This window comes from Hoplias malabaricus, chromosome 12, assembly GCF_029633855.1.
Source record: "Hoplias malabaricus isolate fHopMal1 chromosome 12, fHopMal1.hap1, whole genome shotgun sequence".
Taxonomy (NCBI): Eukaryota; Metazoa; Chordata; class Actinopteri; order Characiformes; family Erythrinidae; genus Hoplias; species Hoplias malabaricus.
This window is the reverse complement of record NC_089811.1, coordinates 30,912,033-30,933,358: the sequence shown is the minus strand read 5'-3', so window position 1 is coordinate 30,933,358 and position 21,326 is coordinate 30,912,033. Positions and strand designations below refer to the sequence as shown.

At 38.4% G+C, this 21,326-nt stretch overlaps 2 protein-coding genes across 5 annotated transcripts in view; one reads left to right on the top strand and one right to left on the bottom strand.

Annotated features, from left to right (window-relative positions):
- The window catches only part of neb (nebulin), a 64,674-nt gene extending 63,820 nt beyond the window's left edge, over positions 1 to 854 (top strand). Inside the window, exon 136 of the mRNA XM_066686065.1 lies at positions 181 to 854. Coding sequence (XP_066542162.1) covers positions 181 to 354 — 174 coding nt within the window. The 3' untranslated portion in view covers positions 355 to 854. The remainder of the gene's footprint in view (positions 1 to 180) is intronic.
- A 239-nt stretch (positions 855 to 1,093) lies between these two features.
- Positions 1,094 to 19,848, bottom strand: rif1 (replication timing regulatory factor 1). 4 transcript variants are annotated; one of them, XM_066686350.1, is made up of 36 exons: positions 19,674 to 19,848; positions 18,132 to 18,253; positions 17,632 to 17,710; positions 17,367 to 17,463; positions 17,102 to 17,232; positions 16,924 to 17,015; positions 16,449 to 16,638; positions 14,717 to 14,809; positions 14,494 to 14,632; positions 13,682 to 13,833; positions 13,478 to 13,595; positions 13,197 to 13,367; positions 12,876 to 12,986; positions 12,364 to 12,426; positions 12,178 to 12,281; positions 11,525 to 11,611; positions 11,324 to 11,397; positions 10,456 to 10,636; positions 10,230 to 10,337; positions 9,957 to 10,106; positions 9,748 to 9,847; positions 9,401 to 9,668; positions 9,272 to 9,317; positions 8,994 to 9,196; positions 8,794 to 8,887; positions 8,561 to 8,695; positions 8,309 to 8,448; positions 8,133 to 8,222; positions 7,993 to 8,047; positions 4,976 to 7,861; positions 4,752 to 4,871; positions 4,583 to 4,669; positions 4,358 to 4,473; positions 2,643 to 2,796; positions 2,433 to 2,562; positions 1,094 to 2,352 (listed from the first exon to the last, which is right to left on the bottom strand). In XM_066686350.1, exons 2-36 carry the CDS (start codon positions 18,242 to 18,244, stop codon positions 2,060 to 2,062), a joined length of 7,170 nt encoding a protein of 2,389 aa, XP_066542447.1. In that variant the 5' UTR covers positions 18,245 to 18,253; positions 19,674 to 19,848; the 3' UTR covers positions 1,094 to 2,059. The 4 variants fall into 4 exon arrangements, with proteins under 4 accessions (XP_066542447.1, XP_066542449.1, XP_066542450.1 ...); XM_066686352.1 differs by having other exon boundaries at positions 2,442 to 2,562; XM_066686353.1 differs by having other exon boundaries at positions 1,094 to 2,349; positions 2,442 to 2,562.
- Between the last annotated feature and the right edge of the window lie 1,478 nt (positions 19,849 to 21,326).

The window sequence follows — 21,326 nt, the reverse complement described above, 5'->3', positions numbered from 1 at the left end:
AAGCAACAGACATATATTTCCATATGTTGGTTATAACAGGAAAAAAACATCCCTTGATGTGGTTTCTGGGACCCTTCAAAATAAAATCTTTGCCAATTTAAAGAATGTTTTCTAAGGATGCCCTGAAGATGTTTTGTTATATATGTAATCAATATATTCTTTTGCTCTTTTCATTCATAGAAAACTGTACGTGCTATGTATGACTATAGTGCTGCTGACAATGATGAGGTCTCCTTCAAGGATGGAGATGTTATCGTCAATGTACAGTCCATTGATGAGGGCTGGATGTACGGCACTGTGCAGCGTACAGGCAAAACCGGCATGCTGCCAGCCAACTATGTGGAAGCAATCTAAAGAGAAGTGGGAGTATGACACATCCACTGAGCTTAAACATCTCAGGCAATTGTTTGCTATAGTTAAGGTTAGGTTAGGCCTAGAAGTGCTATGCTTATGTTTGTCCGCATTAAAATGTACTGGTTTGTTCATGCCAGTGTTGCCCTTTCTTCTGTGGATGTGACATGAGAAATTGACACGCATTATATTTCAGTATTTGATAGACCACTGTATTTATCTTTTATGTTCCGAACCCAGCATAACAGTTGAGTAAATAAAAGCCCATTATTTTTGTATATTGTCGACAAACGTCCGATTCAGACTTAATGGAAAGCTTCCCTGGAGTTTCCAGTATTGAATCTTGCACAAAAGAGATGGGCTTACTTTCTGTACTTCTTTTCTCTTAAGGAAAAGTGATAAATGTGATATTTTTGTTGATTAAACACTGAACAAAACTAATACAAAGAATGAAAATGAACTTAACTCACAAACTTTGAGGAAACACCAACATTTCCTCAGATGCAAAAATGTGTAGTAAAAAGTTAAGAAATAAGCCTAGTCTCTTCCCTCCTCAAACGAAGGCTGGTCACAAGTTGCATGTGTGTTTTGTTTCTTCTAAATCCCTAGGTTGAGGGTTGGAGTCATATACAATGACTCAGTAGTTAATAAAGCACACCACGCTTCTGCAGTAAATCTGTCTCATGTCATGAATATCGCCTGTGTGTAATAAGTAATGATGACATGATTTGCTTGTGCAGTACAATCCAAAGCAGAATGAAGTTATTCAGTACAGATTTGAATATCAATCATCAAAAACAGTGGTCCAAATTCATTCCTGTTCTCTAATCACCTTTTCCTGATCAGTGTGTCAGAAACTTTGGGTATAGGAACACACTCTGGACACTAATTGCAATCCTTCTGAGATGTTGTAAATTGATTTAAAAACTGAATCTCAATCGAAAGAAGCCACATTTTTGGCGCTTTAATCATATTTTTCTTCTTCTTTATTTAAAAATTATGTACACCATAGCCTACACTCCACATGTAACAACAGCACTAAGACAAACTAAACATTCACAATTCCCCTTCTCTGTACGCATATGCTAACTAATTTATATGCAATAAAATTTAGCAAATGTTGAATGTTATCAGGACTAATGAATAATGTGTTTATTGGTCTGATTACCACAAAACAAACGCAAATTTAATCCTTGTGATCAATGAGAAAGTTAGGGCTCAGGTTTCGAAGAAAAAAAAAAGCCAAAACCTTCAAACTTGTGAAGACCTTGCACTGTAAATAGAAAAACAGTCAGCATGTGGTAACTTAATTTCACCACATGTGCAAACATAGGCGATACCACAGACTTGGCATACAAACTGTTAAATGCACCAATTAGCCACTGGTGGTTAACAGTTTAAAAAACACAATTTTGCACATTTATTCATTTATTTAAACCGAGCAATATAAAAAGTGCCATCATCTTGGTCTGCGTTTATATAAATCCCATAAAACCAGATGTGAGGCCATCACTCTGTGTTACCATGAAAGGACATTTAAAACTGTAAAAGCAGTACTATGCATCTGCAGAAATCTTGACAATCAGTCTAGAAAAATATATCTAAAAGATGACTCAAAGCAAAGTCCAATGTTAATAACCAGTGGAAAGCAGAACGTTCCATGAAGGACATCCAGGGTGAAAATTAAGGTTGCAGTAAAGACTGTAGGTCATAGTAAACTTTCCTCAAGTTTACTGACTAAACGTGACTGAAGATCATTCACAACACTTCTCATCATGCCACTAAGCTGTTCATGCATCAGATTTAGTTCTCTTGGTGAATAGTGACTGAGCTCCTCTGGGGTAAATCGAGTTCCCAAACCCATGACATCCGACAGTAAACTCTCAGAAACCATGGCTGCTTCTTGTAGATGTGAAGTGGACCTTTCCTCTGGAACAGCCTCCACCTCTGATGCTGATGTTACCTCTGAAACAGACCCCTCTTCTGAAGAGACCACTTCTGCTGAAAAGAAGTTTGATATTAGGTTTCTAGTATTCATATTCTGACCATGACATAGCAGTTTTTTTAATGTATGTACATACTGGTAATACTTTGTGTATCTGTAGAAGTTTGTTCGTCCTCTTGATTTGGAGCTGTGCCCATCTCTTCAGGTTCAGATGTCATTTTCTCCATTACATCAAAGCCTTTTAAGTCATCACTTCGCCCTTTTCGCTTGGGGAGAAATTTTTTTTTAATAAATCTTAATTTATAGTATCAATTTCATCAACTTAAATTATTCATTTAGACAGTACCTGTTGTTCATGATAAGTTTTGAGTGCTTTCTTTACATTTGAAAGCTTGGGTGAGCGAATGGGCAGCAGCTTGATTTCACTGGGGGTAAGAGCACTTAGATCTCCAACTGTCTTAATATTTCTAGCACGGACAAGCTGACCAAGTCCTCGAGGCCTAGACAAGGAGAGTAATAAAGAATTCCTAAATTATAAAAGCACAAACCACTTACACAAATCCATACAGAGATTTCTTCAAAGCTGATAAACGCCCCCACAGTCAGTCAACTACCTACCAGGTGTGGTGCCATAGGTATTTCCATGATAAATGAGAATCAGCCATAACACAAGAGGGTGCAGCTCCCAAATTTGAAATTCTAAGAATACGCTTTTCAACATGAAGTGAAAGTAAGGAAATATGGTCAGATACCTCACTCCCGACTGAGAGAAGCATGATAACATACATAACCTAGCACTGTTTTTCATCATTTTCTTTGGTATATCATTATGAAAAAGATGTAGCAAATTCCCATGTTGCATGTTTTCTGAACTGGTTACAATCAGATGCAACATAAGAAAAGCCAGGGTACAGGGATTTAAACTGTCCAAGTTCATAGTGCTATAAAAAGTACACTAGTTCTAATACTCTATATAGCACCTGGTAGGAGAGGTGGAAACAGCAATGGGTGGGTGACTGTTTCCACCAGATGCTCATCACTGTCCACCAGGAAGAAGACTGAGAAGTGAGTATATGCATGTGAGAAATTCTGTGGTATTTCCCAAAAAACCTACTCATACTAGCAAAGCACACACCAACACCACCACCATCCACACCATACCAGCTTTGTGGGGGTCCTGACCATCACAGAGCAGGGTGAAATGGGTGCAGAGAAACAGATGGACTATAGTCTGTAATTGTAGAAATACAGAGTGCTCCTGTATCATCAGTGGAGCTGATAAAATGGATAAATGTGTACAAGGCAGTGTAATCCAGTGCACTAAATGTTATTTCACTTACATTAGACCAACTGTGAATGTATTAAAACTGCACTAGCTGCTCTCCCTAGTATTTTTTAAATTTATGGTTATTATTCACTGTGAAACACAACGAAACCAGGGTCATGGAATTGCAGGTTCGCTGCAGCTTAAGTCCAAGTTCCCCATCTGTTCTTAAGAGTCTAGAGGTGGCACACAAGTAGGAAGGTTTAACCCTTCGTTTCTGTGGAGAAGCATCTAGCTTCAGGTTCGTGGATGCGGAGATGGCTGACTGTGCATCATTGTCCTCCTCCATCACTGAGAGGGAAAGATGGTGGCATAGGAGATTCCACATCCATAATATTCCTCCAAGAATGAGCCAGGGTCCAACGGTGGGAGAAGAGTGTATGAGGTGGTGGCATAGGTACTGTGAGGCCAGCATATCAGGATATATGCCACAGCAGTGGACGCAAGTGTCCGGCTGAGAAATGGCTTCCTGTGCATTGAAGACACTTATACAGGCCATGTACAATTCAAATTACAAAGAAAATCACAAAAATTGTGTCTGAATTTCTATCATTGGAAACACACATTGAAGAAGAGCAGGTAGAAAAAGGTCTTCACTGCAGAGAGCGAGTACGGCAAATCTGGGAGCTGCACTTGCTATATAGGACGCAGGTGTTGCTTTATCAATGCTGTGTTCCCATAGTTAAATACGAAACAAATGAAAAGAACATCTTAACTTTTGCACTGTTCTGACTCACCACATGTGAGAGGAAATCTGTGGAAGAACAGCTTCCACAGGAGTAGAGCAGCAGACCAGAGCTGGATATACACAGTCCTTTGGAATGGGTCGTGGCTCATGACTCATCTCTGAGATCTGTTACAATTTTAGGAAATGACAATGAATTCTTAAATATTTACATCTTAAATACACCTAATTCATGTTTTGTCAGAGTCTGCAGTTGAGTGTGTTGAGGAAGGCATACTAGGCATTTCTTTGAACTCCTGTATCCTGGACTGCGAAGGTTGCGGGGACAGAGTGTTAACACTCCTTTAGTTGGTGTTGTGATAAACTGCAAAGAAATAAAATTTTTATTACTAAACAAAAATATCAACATGTTAATATACTGGATTAAACATTGTCCATACAAGTACCTTGGGTTGCCCAATGTTTTTAGACCTTGGGGAACTTGTCCGTATTACTGGACTACGCCGGTCAATATCATCAGCCAATTCCTGCTGGTAAATTGGGTTTGCAAAAGACACCCGCCGGGACTAGACACCCAAAAATATATATATATAATAAATAATTAAATACATAGTTTAGGCAATAATTGCCAAAAATTCTTAAACCACTCTTTCAGTGGAGATAACACTACCTTCAAGAGAGGGGATGGAGTGTCCTCTTCAAACTGTCTTTTCTGTCCTTTCTTTAGAATGCTTGTAGATGGAGACGCTGATGGTGACCATACACCCCGTGCTGTGCTACTACTAGGACTCTGACCCAGTTCTAGGTCTCCATGTCCCACATCTAAGGGCCTCTGCTTGGGTGGAGAGTCTAGACATGTTTCTGATGGGGCAGTATGAAGAGGCTCTGATACCTTCATTTGGAAATCAGTCTCAGGTTGAACATCTTTGTCATCTATTTGTGTTTCTTCACCATGCCCCTCTACATGGGGTGGATCATCTAATTCAGTTTGTTCCGTCATGGCAGAAACACCAACAGCTATTTCATGTATACCCTCCTTCTCTGACGTTTCATGCCTTTCCCCACTTTCATTTACAGATAAATAATCTGCATTGTTCTGGCTGTTGGGGGACTGCTCTGGGCATACATTCTCAGAATGCACAGATTCAACCTGATTTTGCAAGGCACCTTGATTGCTTGACGACTGAGACTCATCTTGACATTCTGAGATATTCTTATCCTGTTTCTTTTCACTCTCTGCATCATCCATGTTCTTATTTTGACTTTCCTCTGCTTGGGTGGTACCAACCTTTACATCTGGAAACTGTGAACCAGTTACACCGAGCTGTTCCTCAGGGCTTTTAGTGGTTTTATCTTTATCAGTCAAAGTGAATGAGGCTGAACACTTGTCAGAAATTCCACTCTCTATTTCTGCTAGGATAGGCTTGGTTTGGCTTAGTTCAGATTGTGATGGCAAACTATTGGGTTTAAGACAAGTCTCATCTTTCACTTCTGGTGAAACCTGAGAATCACTGGAAACATTCTCTTGTGAGAGCGTACTACTACTGTCCAAGAGGCAATTACAGCTTATGGAACGTTTGCGTCCTCCAATTCTTTTAGTGTGTGGACATCTGTGCAATTCCGGAGTCTTTAAAACAACTTTTTCTGGTAGCACTAAACTATTCTGTAAAGTTGTCACTTTTCCCTCCCCTAGAGATTTTGTTTCAAAAACAGTACTCATTTCTTTAATGGAATCATCATCCATTTTTAATTCTCCATTACTGGTTTCTTCAGTCATTTTTGCATCAGATATGCAGTGTTCAATTGCTTGCTTTTCGACTGTAGGGATACCCATTTTGTCTTCCACATCTAAACAGGACTTTGACTCTCTCTCAGACACTTCTCTTTGATCTGCATCATCCTTGCCCAATGTATTCTGCGATTCATTTTCATGCATTATCGTATTGGGCATTTCCTCTGAAGCCGCTGATCTATTTCCCCTTGCCTTTTTAGATCGTTCACCTTCTCTGTCAGAGTTCTCAGTCTCTGCATTCTCAACATGCATCAAGCCTTGAGATGAACGGCGAGTGTTGTATTTGCCACGTCCCTGAGAGTCTTGTACCTCTCCAATTCCCTCAGCCTTTGAGCATTCAGAAACTACAGGATCTGATGGAGTGTTGTCTCTGCTGTGGTTCATCTCTTCCTCTGTCCTTTTCCGTCTTCCTACTCTGCCTTTAGTCTGCATTGATACTTGAGAATCAGACTGACTCAGGTCACTGTCTTTTTCAATTTCCATTACTGGCTTGTCTTTGTTTTGTGACTCAGTTGCCTCAGACCTCCTGGGTCTTTTTGGTCGTGCAGTCGACTGGCCATCAGCACCTGTGTCAGTTGCAGTGTCTGTATGTTTGCTCTTTAAAACAACTAGACCATCTTGTGAAACCTCAGGACTGGCAACAGACGATCTGGTCCGCCTTACAGTCCTAGTACGTGACTGACTCTCAGACTGCCTAAGAGGAGATTTATCTGTTTCGCTTAATGGAGACTGCTGATCAGTAGAAAGTTCAGTCTGGCTATACTCCTTACTCTTACTTCTACTACTTCTCCCCTGCGACAAGTTTGTATTCGGAGTTGGTGATAATACTTGAGAATCTGTCTGGCTACATTCTGTAAGCTGACTATTCTGCAATCTACCACTTTCACTCTTGTCTTCAAACCCTTTACTTCTCCTGCTCCTGCCAGACAAAATGTTGTCTGATTGCTTGGTAGGTGTAGTCTCCTGGGCATTCACATCAGCTGAGAGATTTACAGGATCCTTTTTCTGCAGTTTACTTTTTGATTCCAGATCTTGTAAATCCTCCCCTGGTCGGATTGGCTTACTTCTACGTCTACCTGATCTCCGTGGTTCAATCTGAGCAGAAGTTTGAGCAGAAGCAAGAACTTCTGAATCCTCTTCAAGGGAAGCCTTTTCAGTATCTACCTCTAAATCTGATTTATACAAAGACTTCTCACAATCTGCTGTTACATTCATAACTTGGGTTTGGGTGTCTGGAATCACATCATCCTCATCACCACTGGAAAGTTTATTCACAGATTTCCTTTCTGCTTTTTTTTCCACAGGTGGTTCCTCAATCTGTGGAGGTGAATGTTGGGCAATATCGTCAGATGTTGACTGAGCTGCCCCATTATCCGTTTCTGATGAGCCATGTGAGGCATTTGGTGTTGACTGTAGGGATTTTGGAGTGTCCTGACTGCAAGAAGTCCTAGTGAGTGTTCCAGTAAATTTTGTAGCACTTATAGGACTGGCTGGTCTTCCTTCTACATATTTCTCCAATGTGATGAAAGACTGACGTCTGCTAGGTTTTGATGGTGTACCAGAGATCATGTCAGATGACCCAGACACATTTGGGCTGTGGTCCATTTTAGCAGAGTCCTCTTGCCCACTTGCATCTGTCGCAGTGATATCTACAGATGACTGCATCTCAGCTTCTTGGTCAGTATCATTTGTTACATCCTCTTGTACACATGTCACTGATTTATTTTCATCTTTGTCTAAAGACAATACCACATTATCTATATCCTGTGAAGAGGGATAGATATTTAATATACAAAAAAGTAAATAAATAAACAAACTTCATGGTCTCATGGTTTATTTCCAAATGTGTAATATCTGTAAATGATGTTAGGCTAATCATGTATACTTAGAATTACCTTGGAACCTAAAGCATCCACTTCTGTATTTTTAAGTTGATCATCTGCTGGTAACCTATTAAAGAAAATAATATTTTAAAGCAGTGAACAGAGTGGCAGGTAATGGCTGGTGAAAAGCATGTCATAAACCCAACACTTACATTGATTCTTCTTGGCTCTGAGTGTACTGTGTAAAGACTGTAGTATCCAAAGATGCATCTAGGTTATTGTACATAGCAGGAATGTCATCTCTAGAAAACAAACAACACAAATGCACTACCTGTGCAAAGAATATTTTTTTGCTGTAATACAGGATGTATCGTGTTTACAATTTTACCTTTTAGTTCTTTTGACCTCTTTCTGATGTTCAGTCAGAACTCTTTTCTTTGGCTCAGGAGGAATGAAAACAAAATCTACAGACGCCTCTTCCTCAAGAACTTGTCGTGGCAGCTTGGGAGATCCAAAATCTAGTTTCACCTGTATATATAAAATATAGTATGAGCAAAAACAATCAGCTCTCAAATTTATTTTAAAAATATATATTTTTTAAATAATAATATATAAACAAGTTTTATTTCAGTCTGCTTACTGATACAGGTTTGGAAGCCGCAGAGCACTTTTCCTTCTGCTTTGGTTCTGCTGATTTGGATAGCAAGGATTCTCTTTTTCCTGCTGGGGTCACTTTCATTCCACTGATTTTGGTGTCAAGTTGAGAACACTCATTCTGCTCAAAATAATATGAAGCAATAATTAATAAAACACATTATTGTAGGACAAACACAATGAATTAAATGAAAATAATACATCTATAAAAGAACTTACTGAACACTGTCCACTGAAATCTTCTGAGTTTTCAGTGGTTTGAAACCCAGGTAAAATTAAGGGAGCCTTCTGCTTAGCCTGACTTAAAACAGGCCTACACAAATAGATTAACTAGTCAATCACTGGGTCAAGTTACAATATACTTACACTTTCTTTTACTTTACAAAAATGTATGGATTAAAATCCAAATAAACACTTACTTTAGCATTTCAGGGTACGTTAGTACAAGTGTGTTTCCAAAAGTGGCATTCCAGAATTGAGTTACAATTGAGCGGATGTGTTTGCATTTATGTGGGAAAAGCACACAAAGCAAAGGGGACAGCACTGCAAGGAGCTCATCATCATACTGCAGTGCAGTGCGTGTCTGGATGCAGCCAAACATTTCCCCCACCAGCTTCTCCATCTATTAGAAAAAGAACAAATTCAGGGCATGTACAATATACTTCTGAACAGTTATAAAATTCTGAGCCATAATTACCTTCAATCCTAGTGCAGAGCTGGACTTTGACTGTTCAACTTCTGAGCTATATAAATAAAGAAAAAAAAAATTAAGGCATTCGGTTTGCTTTAGTTTTGAAGCTATCATGACAAGACATACACAACTCACCCTCCTACTTGTCCATAAAGAAGTGCAAGAGGTTTCATGAGAGAAGCCAATGATTCTTGGAGAACAGTGGGTAATGCAAGGTTTGTGAAGAGAGTATTCACAATTGAGATGAACCTGACACCAAGGTCACTTAAAACTCCACTGCTCTCATCTGAGGAGTTCAAAACCAAGAAGGCTTCCAAAGAGTGCACCAGGAGGACATGGAAGCTTGAGAGATTCCCTAAAACTTTGCTCCTCTTCCGGACCCAACTCAGAGGAGTGTGTGGTGCTAGGGGATTAAAAGGTTCAGTTATTCAAAAACAATTAACAATTTGAAACTTTATATTTCAAAACAAGTAACGTCTTACATTTTATCTTCTGCTGAAACTGGGCAGTGAAAGGTGAGAAATCCACACTCTCAATGATTGAGTGCAAGATATTTGCTACCACATCAAGAGTTGACAAATTCTAAATGAGGAAATAGAAAATATACATAATGATATGCATAATTACAAGTTTCTTCAGCCTGCAGGTTTAAATATACAAATCAATTAATAAATGTGTGAAAACTATTCACCTTCAGGGCTTCACAATCCAATGTAGCAGAAAACCTACTACACAATTCTTCACAGCACACATTCTCTTCCGCTGTGGCCACCAGAGCTGAACAGCGAGCAAAAGCCTTGTAAAGCCGAGACCACGTGCTCAGCATAGATTTCTGTGTCATCTGAAAGCAGATGTAATGAACAAAGGATTATTTAAAACACATACTAAGTCCAGTACAATTCAGTACACCCTTGAATAAATTGATGAAGAGAGACAGAATAAATGAAATCGCTGCACCCCTGACCTGTGGAAGAGCTGAACTAGGCAAAAGATGATTTATTGGGAACATCAAGGCACTGTGAATTGCACTGAAGTTGTGCTCCAGAGCATCTCCTTGGTTTACTTCATTTGTCTGCAAGAATAAACTATTAGGTTAGCTATAAGAACTTTTGTTAAAGTAATAATTTGTGATCACTTCATGCTCAAAAAGAGAACATTTAGGTCCAATATACAGGATCCATGGTACAAACCTGGGTAATAGTATCAGTTAGAGGGTTCACCACCATACTCCACATTCGCCACAGATGCTCTTTGTTTTCCAAACTTTCCACATTGCCACTTACTGTCCCTAAAACTGCTTCTGCAAAGGCAAGCGGGGATGTGGGTCCACAGAGACCACAATTGATAAGGGTTTCCAGGCACAAGTAAAACCTATCAAAAGACAAAATTTAATATTTTTAAGCATATGGCACATTCATTGTAAGTAACCGCTTATCCAGTTTAGTGTTGCGGTGGGTCTGGAGCCTAGCCAGAATCAGTGGGCCCAAAGCAGGAACACACCCTGGAGGGAGCCATATGGCACATATATAGTCTTAATTACTCTAAAATTATTCATTGATTTTTAAGACTACAGCTTGTTAAAAATAACATTTCAGTAGTCCTGAAGTATTACAACCTCAAAACACAACAAAGCATACATTAGACAATAAGCTAGGAAATGCACAGGAGAACTTTAAGAGAAAGTTAGAAAAGCAATACGAGGAATTAATGGAATGTGTGTTTGACAATAGCCTTTGATTGAGAGGCAACAGTTGGTAAAGTACTAATAAAAAGGCATGTAGTAAATTTGTCAGTGAATATTAGGTAACGTAGAATTGTGCATTTTAGAATACGGCAAACTGAATATGACAACCAGGCACCATTCAGAAAGGTGATCAGCAATGAATGTGAAATATTAAGGATGTATAAAGTACTATGTAATTAACAGAACGATCATGTTTTTCCATGGTTGTGTTCTGACAAGAAAAAAAAAAAAAATCAATTAAAAAAAAAAAAAAAAAAAAAAAAAAAAAAAAAAAAAAAAAAGCCAACCCACTTAACATGCTTTGAGGAACTTACCTCTTGTCAGCCACAAATGAGGAGAGGAAGCTGCTGTTGTAGAAAAGGTGTATTAAGAAAAGAGCTGGTGTACCCTGCAAAAGGAATAAATAGAATGGCATTTATTGAAAAGAACAAAAAGGGCAACCTAAACAACAGCAACTAAAAACAGCAAAAAGTAAAAGAAAAAAAAAAAAAAAGAAAACAATGACATTTGCTCACATTTAAGACATCCATGTTAGCTACTTGATAAACTGCAGACCCAAGCACCTTCTGAGGTATGCCCTTCACTGTGGCTTCCAACAAAGACTGAAAAAAGACATAAGATAAAAAGAATGTTAACTTATACCTTCTCAAGAGACAGTGTCGGAGTATAATACTGCAACATTTTCCAACGTCTGACAAAATATATATGGAAAATTGTTTTGTAATGACCAAGGAACTAGGGCTAAAATATACAACTGTGATTTTCCTGACCAATAATGCAAATGAAATTTAAATTACAAAATATTTCTATAAAGTAAGGTCCAAGCCACCTTTTAGAACTGAATACCAGGTGCCAGACTGTCACACAGTTTTGGCTGTTGTAATATAGATGGCACATTTTTCAGTTGCTTCTGATTGCTCAGTCTATATATCCACTCTAAATGCCCACATTTAAAAGTTGTTAAGACATTGCCTTTTGATAATGTCTAGAGATAAAATAGCAACTCTTATGGATTTGTTTCCTTGAAGGGCTGAAATTAAAAATTTTTTCATATCAAATTGCAATTTCATATTTCAACCACTGGAAAATGCATTTTAGCGATTTCAAGTTTCCAAGTGGCAGGAACTGAGAGCAAGAATGAGCAGCTGTTTTTGACAAAAGGACTTACCATTGCTCGTGAAGCTGGCAGAGCTTCAGAGGATAAGATAGACTGTAGTGCCTGAAGTAGGAGAGTTAGCACCTCAGAGCCCTGTCTCTCCTTCTTACTGCCAGCTGAAAATTGGATCGAGATATGAATTGCTAACTACATGCATGGTTTTGTGTTCACATTTGTAGAATACTCCAAAAAACTTACCACTTTCTATTGCAGCACTGACAAATTTAACCAGACTATTCCAAATTATACTGACAAGTGCATCTGAAAGAAAAAATACAAAATATACAGCAATATTTTGGTTATGTGTCTCTCAAAACACTCACTAAATGTTTAAATATTCTTACCCAAACTTACACCCAACAGTATGGGGAAAGATATACTTTTAAACATGCCAATTATTAAAAAAAAAAAAAGTCATCTGGCAACGGCTACGAAAATACAACTGACAGAAAAAGAAACAATTGTGCCTTCCCTAAACAACAAAATGAGCTCCATATTATTCAGATTACCATTTCACAATGATTCTTTATGACCAACATAAAGCAACATCTTGAAAAATATCTTAAGGAGGGGGGCACACACCATTCTAGGATCTGCATACCTGGTTGTATCCCCTTAAGGGTAGCCTTAATGCTAGTGCAGGTAAAAATGTCCATGCAAGTTGCTTCAAAAACTGTTATATTTCATGATGTAAAAGTATAAGGGAGTACCTGGAGCATCCTTGCCCACAGCAATGAAGCCATCTTTAACAGCTGAGATGAAAGTACAGGAGTACTTGCTGAAGAATGAGTTGCTGCTCAGGAGGTTGTGTGTAAGAGGCTCTGAAAATTGGAAATGTTTGATTAAGAAAGCGAGAAAAAAATAAATAAATAATCTGTTTAACAACCAAAAATTACATTAAAATATCAATGAAACAATTTAGGACATTTTTCCAAAAAAGAGACACCAAAGTGCTAATTCCCAGTGTTAACACAAAGTACTGCATAAAAGATATTCAGATACATCAAACTGAAACACATATGGTGCCTTACCAAGACTGAGCTGTAGTTTGTGCTTGCTAGCTTCAACAGTGGCCTGTGAGCCAAGAAAGTAGTGCAGCAGCATTTCAAGTCCCAAAAGCTGGATGGAGGGGTAGGACTGTGAGGCCATACTGCTGTTGAGACCACGAGAGGCAGACCCTGGACTGCTACACGAAGGAACACCTGAGATAAATGCATGAGCAGAAAAGCAAGGAATATAAAAAGAACTAGATTAAGATGAAAAATGGATAAGTGATTGATTTAAACTAACAACTCAACATAGATGTTTATACCTGATTTAGGGGTGGCCAGGCAAAAGCCATTGCTCTGACCAGTGCCTCTAGCAGGAGTCATAGGGCCCTGTACTGAAGCATCTGGGTTAAGTGTATTATGAAGCAGTGGAACCCCAACCTGATACAAAAGAGCTTCAGGTGAACATGCATTTTAAAAATATATATACAGTGAAACAGGAATTGCCTGCGGCAAACTTTGTTTACCTGTTCAAAATTAATAGCCAAGTTGGGCCCCAATTTGACTACTAAATACCACCAGACTTCTAATTTGGTGAGGAGCAAGGCTTCAGTCCTCACAAGAATGGAGCTGAGGGGTTGCATAAGCAGCTTCAATCGCTTGCTGCTACAGAGGATGTCTGCAAAAAATTAGAAGGTCCGGAAGGACCTAGTTTTATTCCAGAAAACCTATTATGCAATTTGATAAAATCCATTGGGAAAAAACATACCACTTTTAACCTTCGGATACAGAGTACCAATACCAACTCTGTCTTAACTACTAAATAGGTGCCTAGAAATGCAGATATTTATATTTCCATATTTACAGATTTTATTTTGTTAAAGCAATGTTCTGTACTGCTAATAAGTAAGTTTGAATGAATAACAATCACTTTTTATTAGCTGTAAAATAAAAAATTCAGAGTCATGAACAAAAAATAAAAATCCACAATGCAGTAACAAGTACAAGTAGGAAGGTACTTACTAAGCCTAACTGAACAGCCTTTTACACTGTCTTGAAGATATTTGTAATGAAATGCACTTTCCAAAGACCTACTGACCTGTGCTAGAGTGCTTCTTTGTGGTTGCTTGAATGAATCAGTTTTCTCTGAAATGCTGGGGTTACTCTACACAACTTTAAGCCTGATTTAAATTTTGTTTGCCTCAAATCTTGTTTCAGACCAGTTGCAGCATATGAAACTTTTGATACAGATACTGTGTTTAAGTGCCAGCATCGGTGCTGATACAGATACGGAATCAGTGCAACACTAGGAAAAAAAGAAAAACGGCTTTCTGCTCACCAGGGTTAAGAGCAAAGTTGTCAATGAGACTCTTCCAGGCTATGAAGGCAATTTTCTTAATACTGGGAGAGGAGCTGCGGAACCCCAGTTCTTCTAAATATAGCAAGGAATTTATGAAGGCACCTCCTTTGTGAAGCATCTGAAGGCACACAATATGCAAATAATTAGCTTCACTGAACAATCTCTCATCATATATACATATACAATTGTGGTATAAAATTACCTTGCCAAGGATCTTGACAAATAAAGGCCAGAGTTTCAGCACATTGCTTTCATTTTTAGAAGAGAACAGCTTCTGCATTTCAGGAATCAGTTTCTGCAAATGAAGTGTCAGACATGGCAGAATAAGTAAAAAAAAATTTTTATATATGGATATGCTTTCATGTCACTACACTTAATCATAAATATTTTTAAAATGTTTAATCATGGACAAAAGTTTGAAAGAAAAAAATTTGAATGCGTCTTTAAAGGAACCTCTAACAAGCCATCACCTAATTCTAATAATAAGCAGAATCAAAGTTTTATCAATATAATAATCACTGATGCCATTAAGGGCATCAGTGAACCCAGAAGACTTACTAGTCCATCTCAATAGATTAGAATATCATCAAAAAGTTAATTTATTTCAGTATTTCAATTCAAAAAGTGAAACATTATATAGATGCATTACAAAGAGTGATCTATTTCTAGCTTTTATTTCTTTTAATGTTGATGATTATGGCTTACAGCCAATGAAAATCCAAAAGTCATTATCTCAAAATTAGATTAATCAACACAAAACACATGCAAATGTTTTCTAAGCCTAAAATGGTCTCTTAGTCTGCTACAGTAGGCTACACAATCACGGGGAAAACCGCTGACTTGACTGATGTTACTGACACACTCCTACTGTATCCAATATTAATATACATATTAATGGAAAGTTGAGTGGAAGGAAAAAGTGTGGTAGAAAAAGGTGCACAAGCAACAGGGATAACCACAGCCTTTAAAGGAAAAGGCCATTCAAAATTTTGGGGGAGATTCACAAGGAGTGGACTGCTGCTGAAGTAAGTGTTTCAAGAGCCACCACACAGACGTATCCAGGACATGGGCCACAAATGTTGCATTCCTTGTGTCAAGCCACTCATGACCCAGAGAATGCCAGAAGCATCTTACCTGGGCCAAAGAGAAAAAACACTGGACTGTTCATTTGGAAATCAAGGTCCCCAAGTCTGTAGGATGAGTGGAGAGAGACACAATCCAAGCTGCTTGAGTCTAGTATGAATCTTCCACAGTCAGTGATGGTTTGGGGAGCCATGTCATCTGCTGGTGTTGGTCCAAAGTCAGCACAACCATCGACCAGGAACTTTTAGAGCACTTCATGCTTCTCTCTGCTGACGAGCTTTATGGAGATGTGGAATGCATTTTCCAGCAGGACATGGCACCTGTCCACACTGCCAAAAGTGCCAATACCACGCTTAACCACAGTATCACTGTGCTCGATTGGCCAGCAAACTCACTTGATCAAGAGGAATATGAGACACCAGAGCCAACAATGCAGACGAGCTGAAGTCTGCTATCAAAGCCACCTGAATTTCCATAACACCTCAGCAGTGCCACAAGCTGATCGCCTCCATGCCAGGTCTCACTGACACAGAAAATAATGCAAAAGGAGACCTGACCAAGCACTGCCTGCATATACTGTACATACTTTTCAGTACGCCAACATTTCTGTATTAAAAATCATATTTTTTAAATTGGTCTTATATAATATTCTAATTTTCAGAGATAAATTTCATTGGCTGTAAGCCATGATCGTCAACAATGAAATAAATAAACGCTTGAAATAGATCACTCTGTTAGTAATGGATCTATATGAGTTTTATTTTTTTAATATAATAACTGAAATAAATTAACTTTTTGATGATATTCTAAATTATTGAGGTGCACCAGTACAAGGGTATGCAAACACTTACAGTCGACATCATGGGTTCTACAATGGCTGCCACATCTTGTTGTTTCTGCAAAAGAAGGGGCAATCCCATTTCCAGTGCTGCAGCTGCTCGCAGGCGTACTTTCGAGGCTGAGTGGACCACCAGAGGAATGACTAGCTTAGCCCAGCTCAATGCTTCTTCAGCCATTTGAGCAGGAGCCTGCTCCAAGAGCCTGAAACAGACATAAATTAATACAGAACCTGTAAGTGCTATTTTTTGCAATCACAAATCTAAGTTCAAGCTTAAAGTTGAACACAATTGTGCCTTCAATACATTAAGTCCAAGATTTCTTTAAGTTAATATGTACAAAAAGTTAAGAAAATGGCCACAGAATATCAGCTTAGGAAATACAAACCACATACACAGATGAAAAAATATATTACTATTATAAAAAAGTGTGTCATAGAGTAAGTCTGAATACTGTAAGATTATTAGTGGAAACAAAAGCCAGATTTACTTTATAATGACATTAAGTGATTCATGATCCATTAGGATTAACTGGATGTCTTTTTTTTGCATGGTATGTAGAGTCCTGAGGATTTCTGGTGTCTGAAAACATAAAGGAAAGGTATATTAGTGTAGCATGCTTCAAAAAGGAAAGAGCAAAAGAATTCCAAAATGCTTTATATACTGACCTTCTTAGACACCACTTCTGCAGGGAAGTTCTGCTTTGAGATAACCCATAATGCACGAGTGCATGTGCTCTTGTCTGTGGACTTTAAAACTAAAGCACAAAGGGCTGACAGGATCTCCTCTGCAAAATTAGCTTTAAATAAACAAGGGTAAAAAAATCAACCAAACAAATAAATGAAAAAGACATTTACATAACACTATAAAATAATGTATTATGACATTATACTTAGCATAGCTAGGATCCAGCCACATTGTTCTATAGTTTACCTGGGATTCCCGAGACAATATTTGTGTTAAAAACACAGAAGCCCAATGCTTGAAGCGCAGCCTGGCTCAGCTCTTCATTCTCGCTGGATATGTGAGTCTAACAGCACAAAAAGTGAATCAACAAACACACTGAGGGGCTTCAAAAATCCTGTGTTTCAGATAACATACATTTTCAAAAAGTACATTCATTTAATATACTTAACAATAAAGGTGAACAAAATGCAATGCTAAAATTAGATATATACAAATGAAGACCCACTCTTACCTGAAGAGCTTTACCCAATTGTGCAAAATGCTTTACAACTACTGGAAAGAACTGTCTCCCATCTTCTCCACTAAGACGACTAAACATAGAAAAGAAAGAAATTCTCTTTAATGTTTTTTAAAAAGTGTAGTAATGTGATACACAAATATACAAACCCCGTTTAAAAATGCTCTCACAAAGTTTGGCAAAAAAGTAAGGTCCCACAACCCATCTTTGCTTGCAAGTCTTTGGAGGATTCTCCTGTTATATCCAATATATTAACATGATTATAATGGAACATTTTTGGAGTGTGTTGCAGGCATCCAATTTTACCAACTATATCTGTCAACCGCAAAGACCCAGAAATCTTTCTTGCATGTTTGTTCAATATCACAGATTAAATCACAGATTATTTTATTGCATTTTACAAAACAATCCGAGTTTTCAAAAACAGGATTTGTAATGTTAACTATTTAAATAAACATACCCATCTGCACCAAAAGACAGACTGAATCACTCACTTGGCAATGGTGAGGTAAGCATCGGTCTGCTCTGATACCCCAGCGGCATCATCTTCCAGAGTCTCCAGGAGTGGGAGAATGCTGGAGCTGGTGAGAGGTACAGTGGCCATCATCCTCACACCCTGCAGAAACACAATCATTACAACTGTTTTTTTATTTCTGTACCAATGCTAGAATCAAAATATTAGTTAATTATCAAGCCATTATCAAGTTGTTACAGAATATATGAAGAAAGTTAAAATTTAAACGTTACGTTTTACTACACACTGTGAAAGTCAAATTTTGAAGAAATTTTAAGAACACGAAATTAAACCATCATTAAATCATTGCATGTAGCTATGTCAGAGTTAACATCAAGAAAAATGTGAGGAATTTAGAAGAAAACAAAAGTGCAATTAGTTGTCATAACATGTGTCTTCTGCATTTAACTCATCTGTGACAGTGAACACACACCGAGAACTGCTGGCAGCTATCCCTGACACCTGGGGAGCAGTTGTGCGTTTGGTGCCTTACTCTTTAGAATGGCCATATTCTAATACATTTTAAACATGTAAGTGGCCACAAAAAGGTTAGACTGTTTGAGGAGTTTGGTGTGTTCTCCCAGTGTCTGCATGGGTTTCCTCTGGCTGCTCTGGTTTGGATAAGCAGTTACAGACAATGAATGAATAATGTGAGATTTCACACTAGTGTGCAGATTTTTTATATATACACATACATACGTGTGTGTACAAAGTTGTGAAATTAACTGTAAAAAAAAGATACACTTGTATCTTGTAAACACTCAGTTAACAGGTGGCAGGAAAGGCAGTATGTAACGTTAGACATCATCAAAAAAAAAAAAACTCAAAAGATAAACACAATTAATATATATATATATATATATATATATATATATATAACAGATGGCTAATTAGCTTCCTTGCTTTCTCCATGTTTAGTTTCGAGAAGTGGCTCTATCACATTAAAAGATTGAGGGCTGTAAATATTACTATCTTTACAAACAGTGCCGGACTTCCATTTGGTTATTAACTGCAGACATTTAACATGACTTAGCTATTTATATGGTTTGCGAGACCCAGTTAGCCTCGTCTAGCGTCCTGTGGAAACACTGCGGCCAGCAGCGGATAAAGACAAGCACACAGAGATGTAAACCATTCGAAGTGAGTTTAAATTTGTTTAACACGCGACGTAAACTGTTAACATTTCACTATTCTATCTTAAACGAGGTCACTCCTGCGTGTTTATGGTAGATAGCTAGCTGGTCAGAGCTGAAGCTGGGCGCCAGAATATATTCGCTGCATTATTTAAGGTGGAACTGAAGGTACAAGAGGAAGCTGGCGAAAATTAATAACGCTAGAGTCTCAATCTACGGCGGAACGGTAAATAAATGAGAAAGGCAACTTGTGCATCGTCTGGAGAGTTGATCCCGTGCGCGGCCTGGCTGGAGTGGAGCCCCTGATATCAGCACACTGCTAACTCACATACTCAACTCCCTCGACTCAAACACAGAGCTAAACACAACGAAGCACAGCGTTCTCTCACCTCTCAGTTATTATCGGACACACAGTCGACTACAGACAACATGGACGAACGGGGACACGAGAATCAAATAAAACGAGGGATGTTACAGAAAACAACATTAAAGTCAGGAGTGCGCACTTCCCTTGGTTTCTCCAACCCGCGAAAAACACTGGCGCCAAACGAGCCGCGCTCAACAGCCTCAACTTTCACCCCGACTATCCCGCCCTCTCATGAATAAGTTAACGTTAAAACCTCCGAACTGCAGCAGAGCTATTTCCACACGACAAAAAAATAAAAATAAATTTCAGCACAGAACCAAATCACAAATATGACACCAAACTGTATTTTTTCAACACCTATTGAAACAGATATAATAAATAAATAAATAAATAATATAAAAGAAAAATAATATATAGCCTAAAAAACGTCGGAATTAATACTTGCTCCCCCTCAGACCTGAATTCTTCGAGGCATGGACTTAATTACTGAAAAAACATTTTCTACATTAAGGTTTTCTTGATCAGTTTTGCACTAATGTAGTCTGCTCATGGACCAGGTTTTGAGACTGTTTGCTGCCATATCTATTGATGCCTTGTCTGAAGAAAATTATCTCTTCAATCTCCATCATCCTGATGACTTTATCACCAAACCTATTTTCTATGAATGAGAAAAGTGTCCAAAATATCAGTGCACATTTTGTTGAGTAATGACTGCCATCTTCTCTGGACTTTTACCTGACATGAAATCCATTGTCATAAATGAACAGAAATATTCTTCAAGCATCAGTGTCATTGCTGGGTTTTATTGGAATGGCACCATACAAAAGTTCCAACATCATCTCAGTTGGACGAAGCAGATTTTTCTTTTGCTTGATATATGTTTTGCTTTTCCTCCCATTTCTTTTAATAATATTTGAGATGTTCATTCATTCATTATCTGTAAGCGCTTATCCAGTTCAGGGTCGCGGTGGGTCCAGAGCCTATCTGGAATCATTGGGCACAAGGTGGGAATACACCCTGGAGGGGGCACCAGTCCTTCACAGGGCAACACACACACTCACACATTCAGTCACACACTCACACCTACGGACACTTTTGAGTCGTCAGTCCACCTACCGTGTGTTTTTGGACCGTGGGAGTAAACCGGAGCACCCAGAGGAAACCCACGTGGACACAGGGAGGACACACCACCCGGAGCAGGAATCAAACCCACAACCTCCAGGTCCCTGGAGCTCTGTGACTGCGACACTACCTGCTGCGCAGGTAAAGTTCATTCTAAAAATTATTTTAATCCATTTAACAAACATATCATTACATTCCATATAGCCTAAATCCAGTCAAACATGTCAAATGTCTTCACAGCATCTAAGCTGAGAAGCACTGAAGGGGTGTCCCTCTTAGCTGCTATTGACTGTAATTCAAGGCCATTCTGCCATTGTCCACTCCCTATCAGTTAATAATAAAGGTTGATTGGTCTGGCTTTATAAGTTTACTGAAATGTTTTTGTATTCTCTATACTATGATGGAGGTCAAGATTTTAAAATACACTCAGATTAGGCTGATTGAGCGATAAGACATACACAGATGGATCTTTATTGTCTTTTGTCATAACACTTACAGCATCTAACCATGGCACCGATGGACTTCTTTCTGTTAGAGCATAATTATATACTCT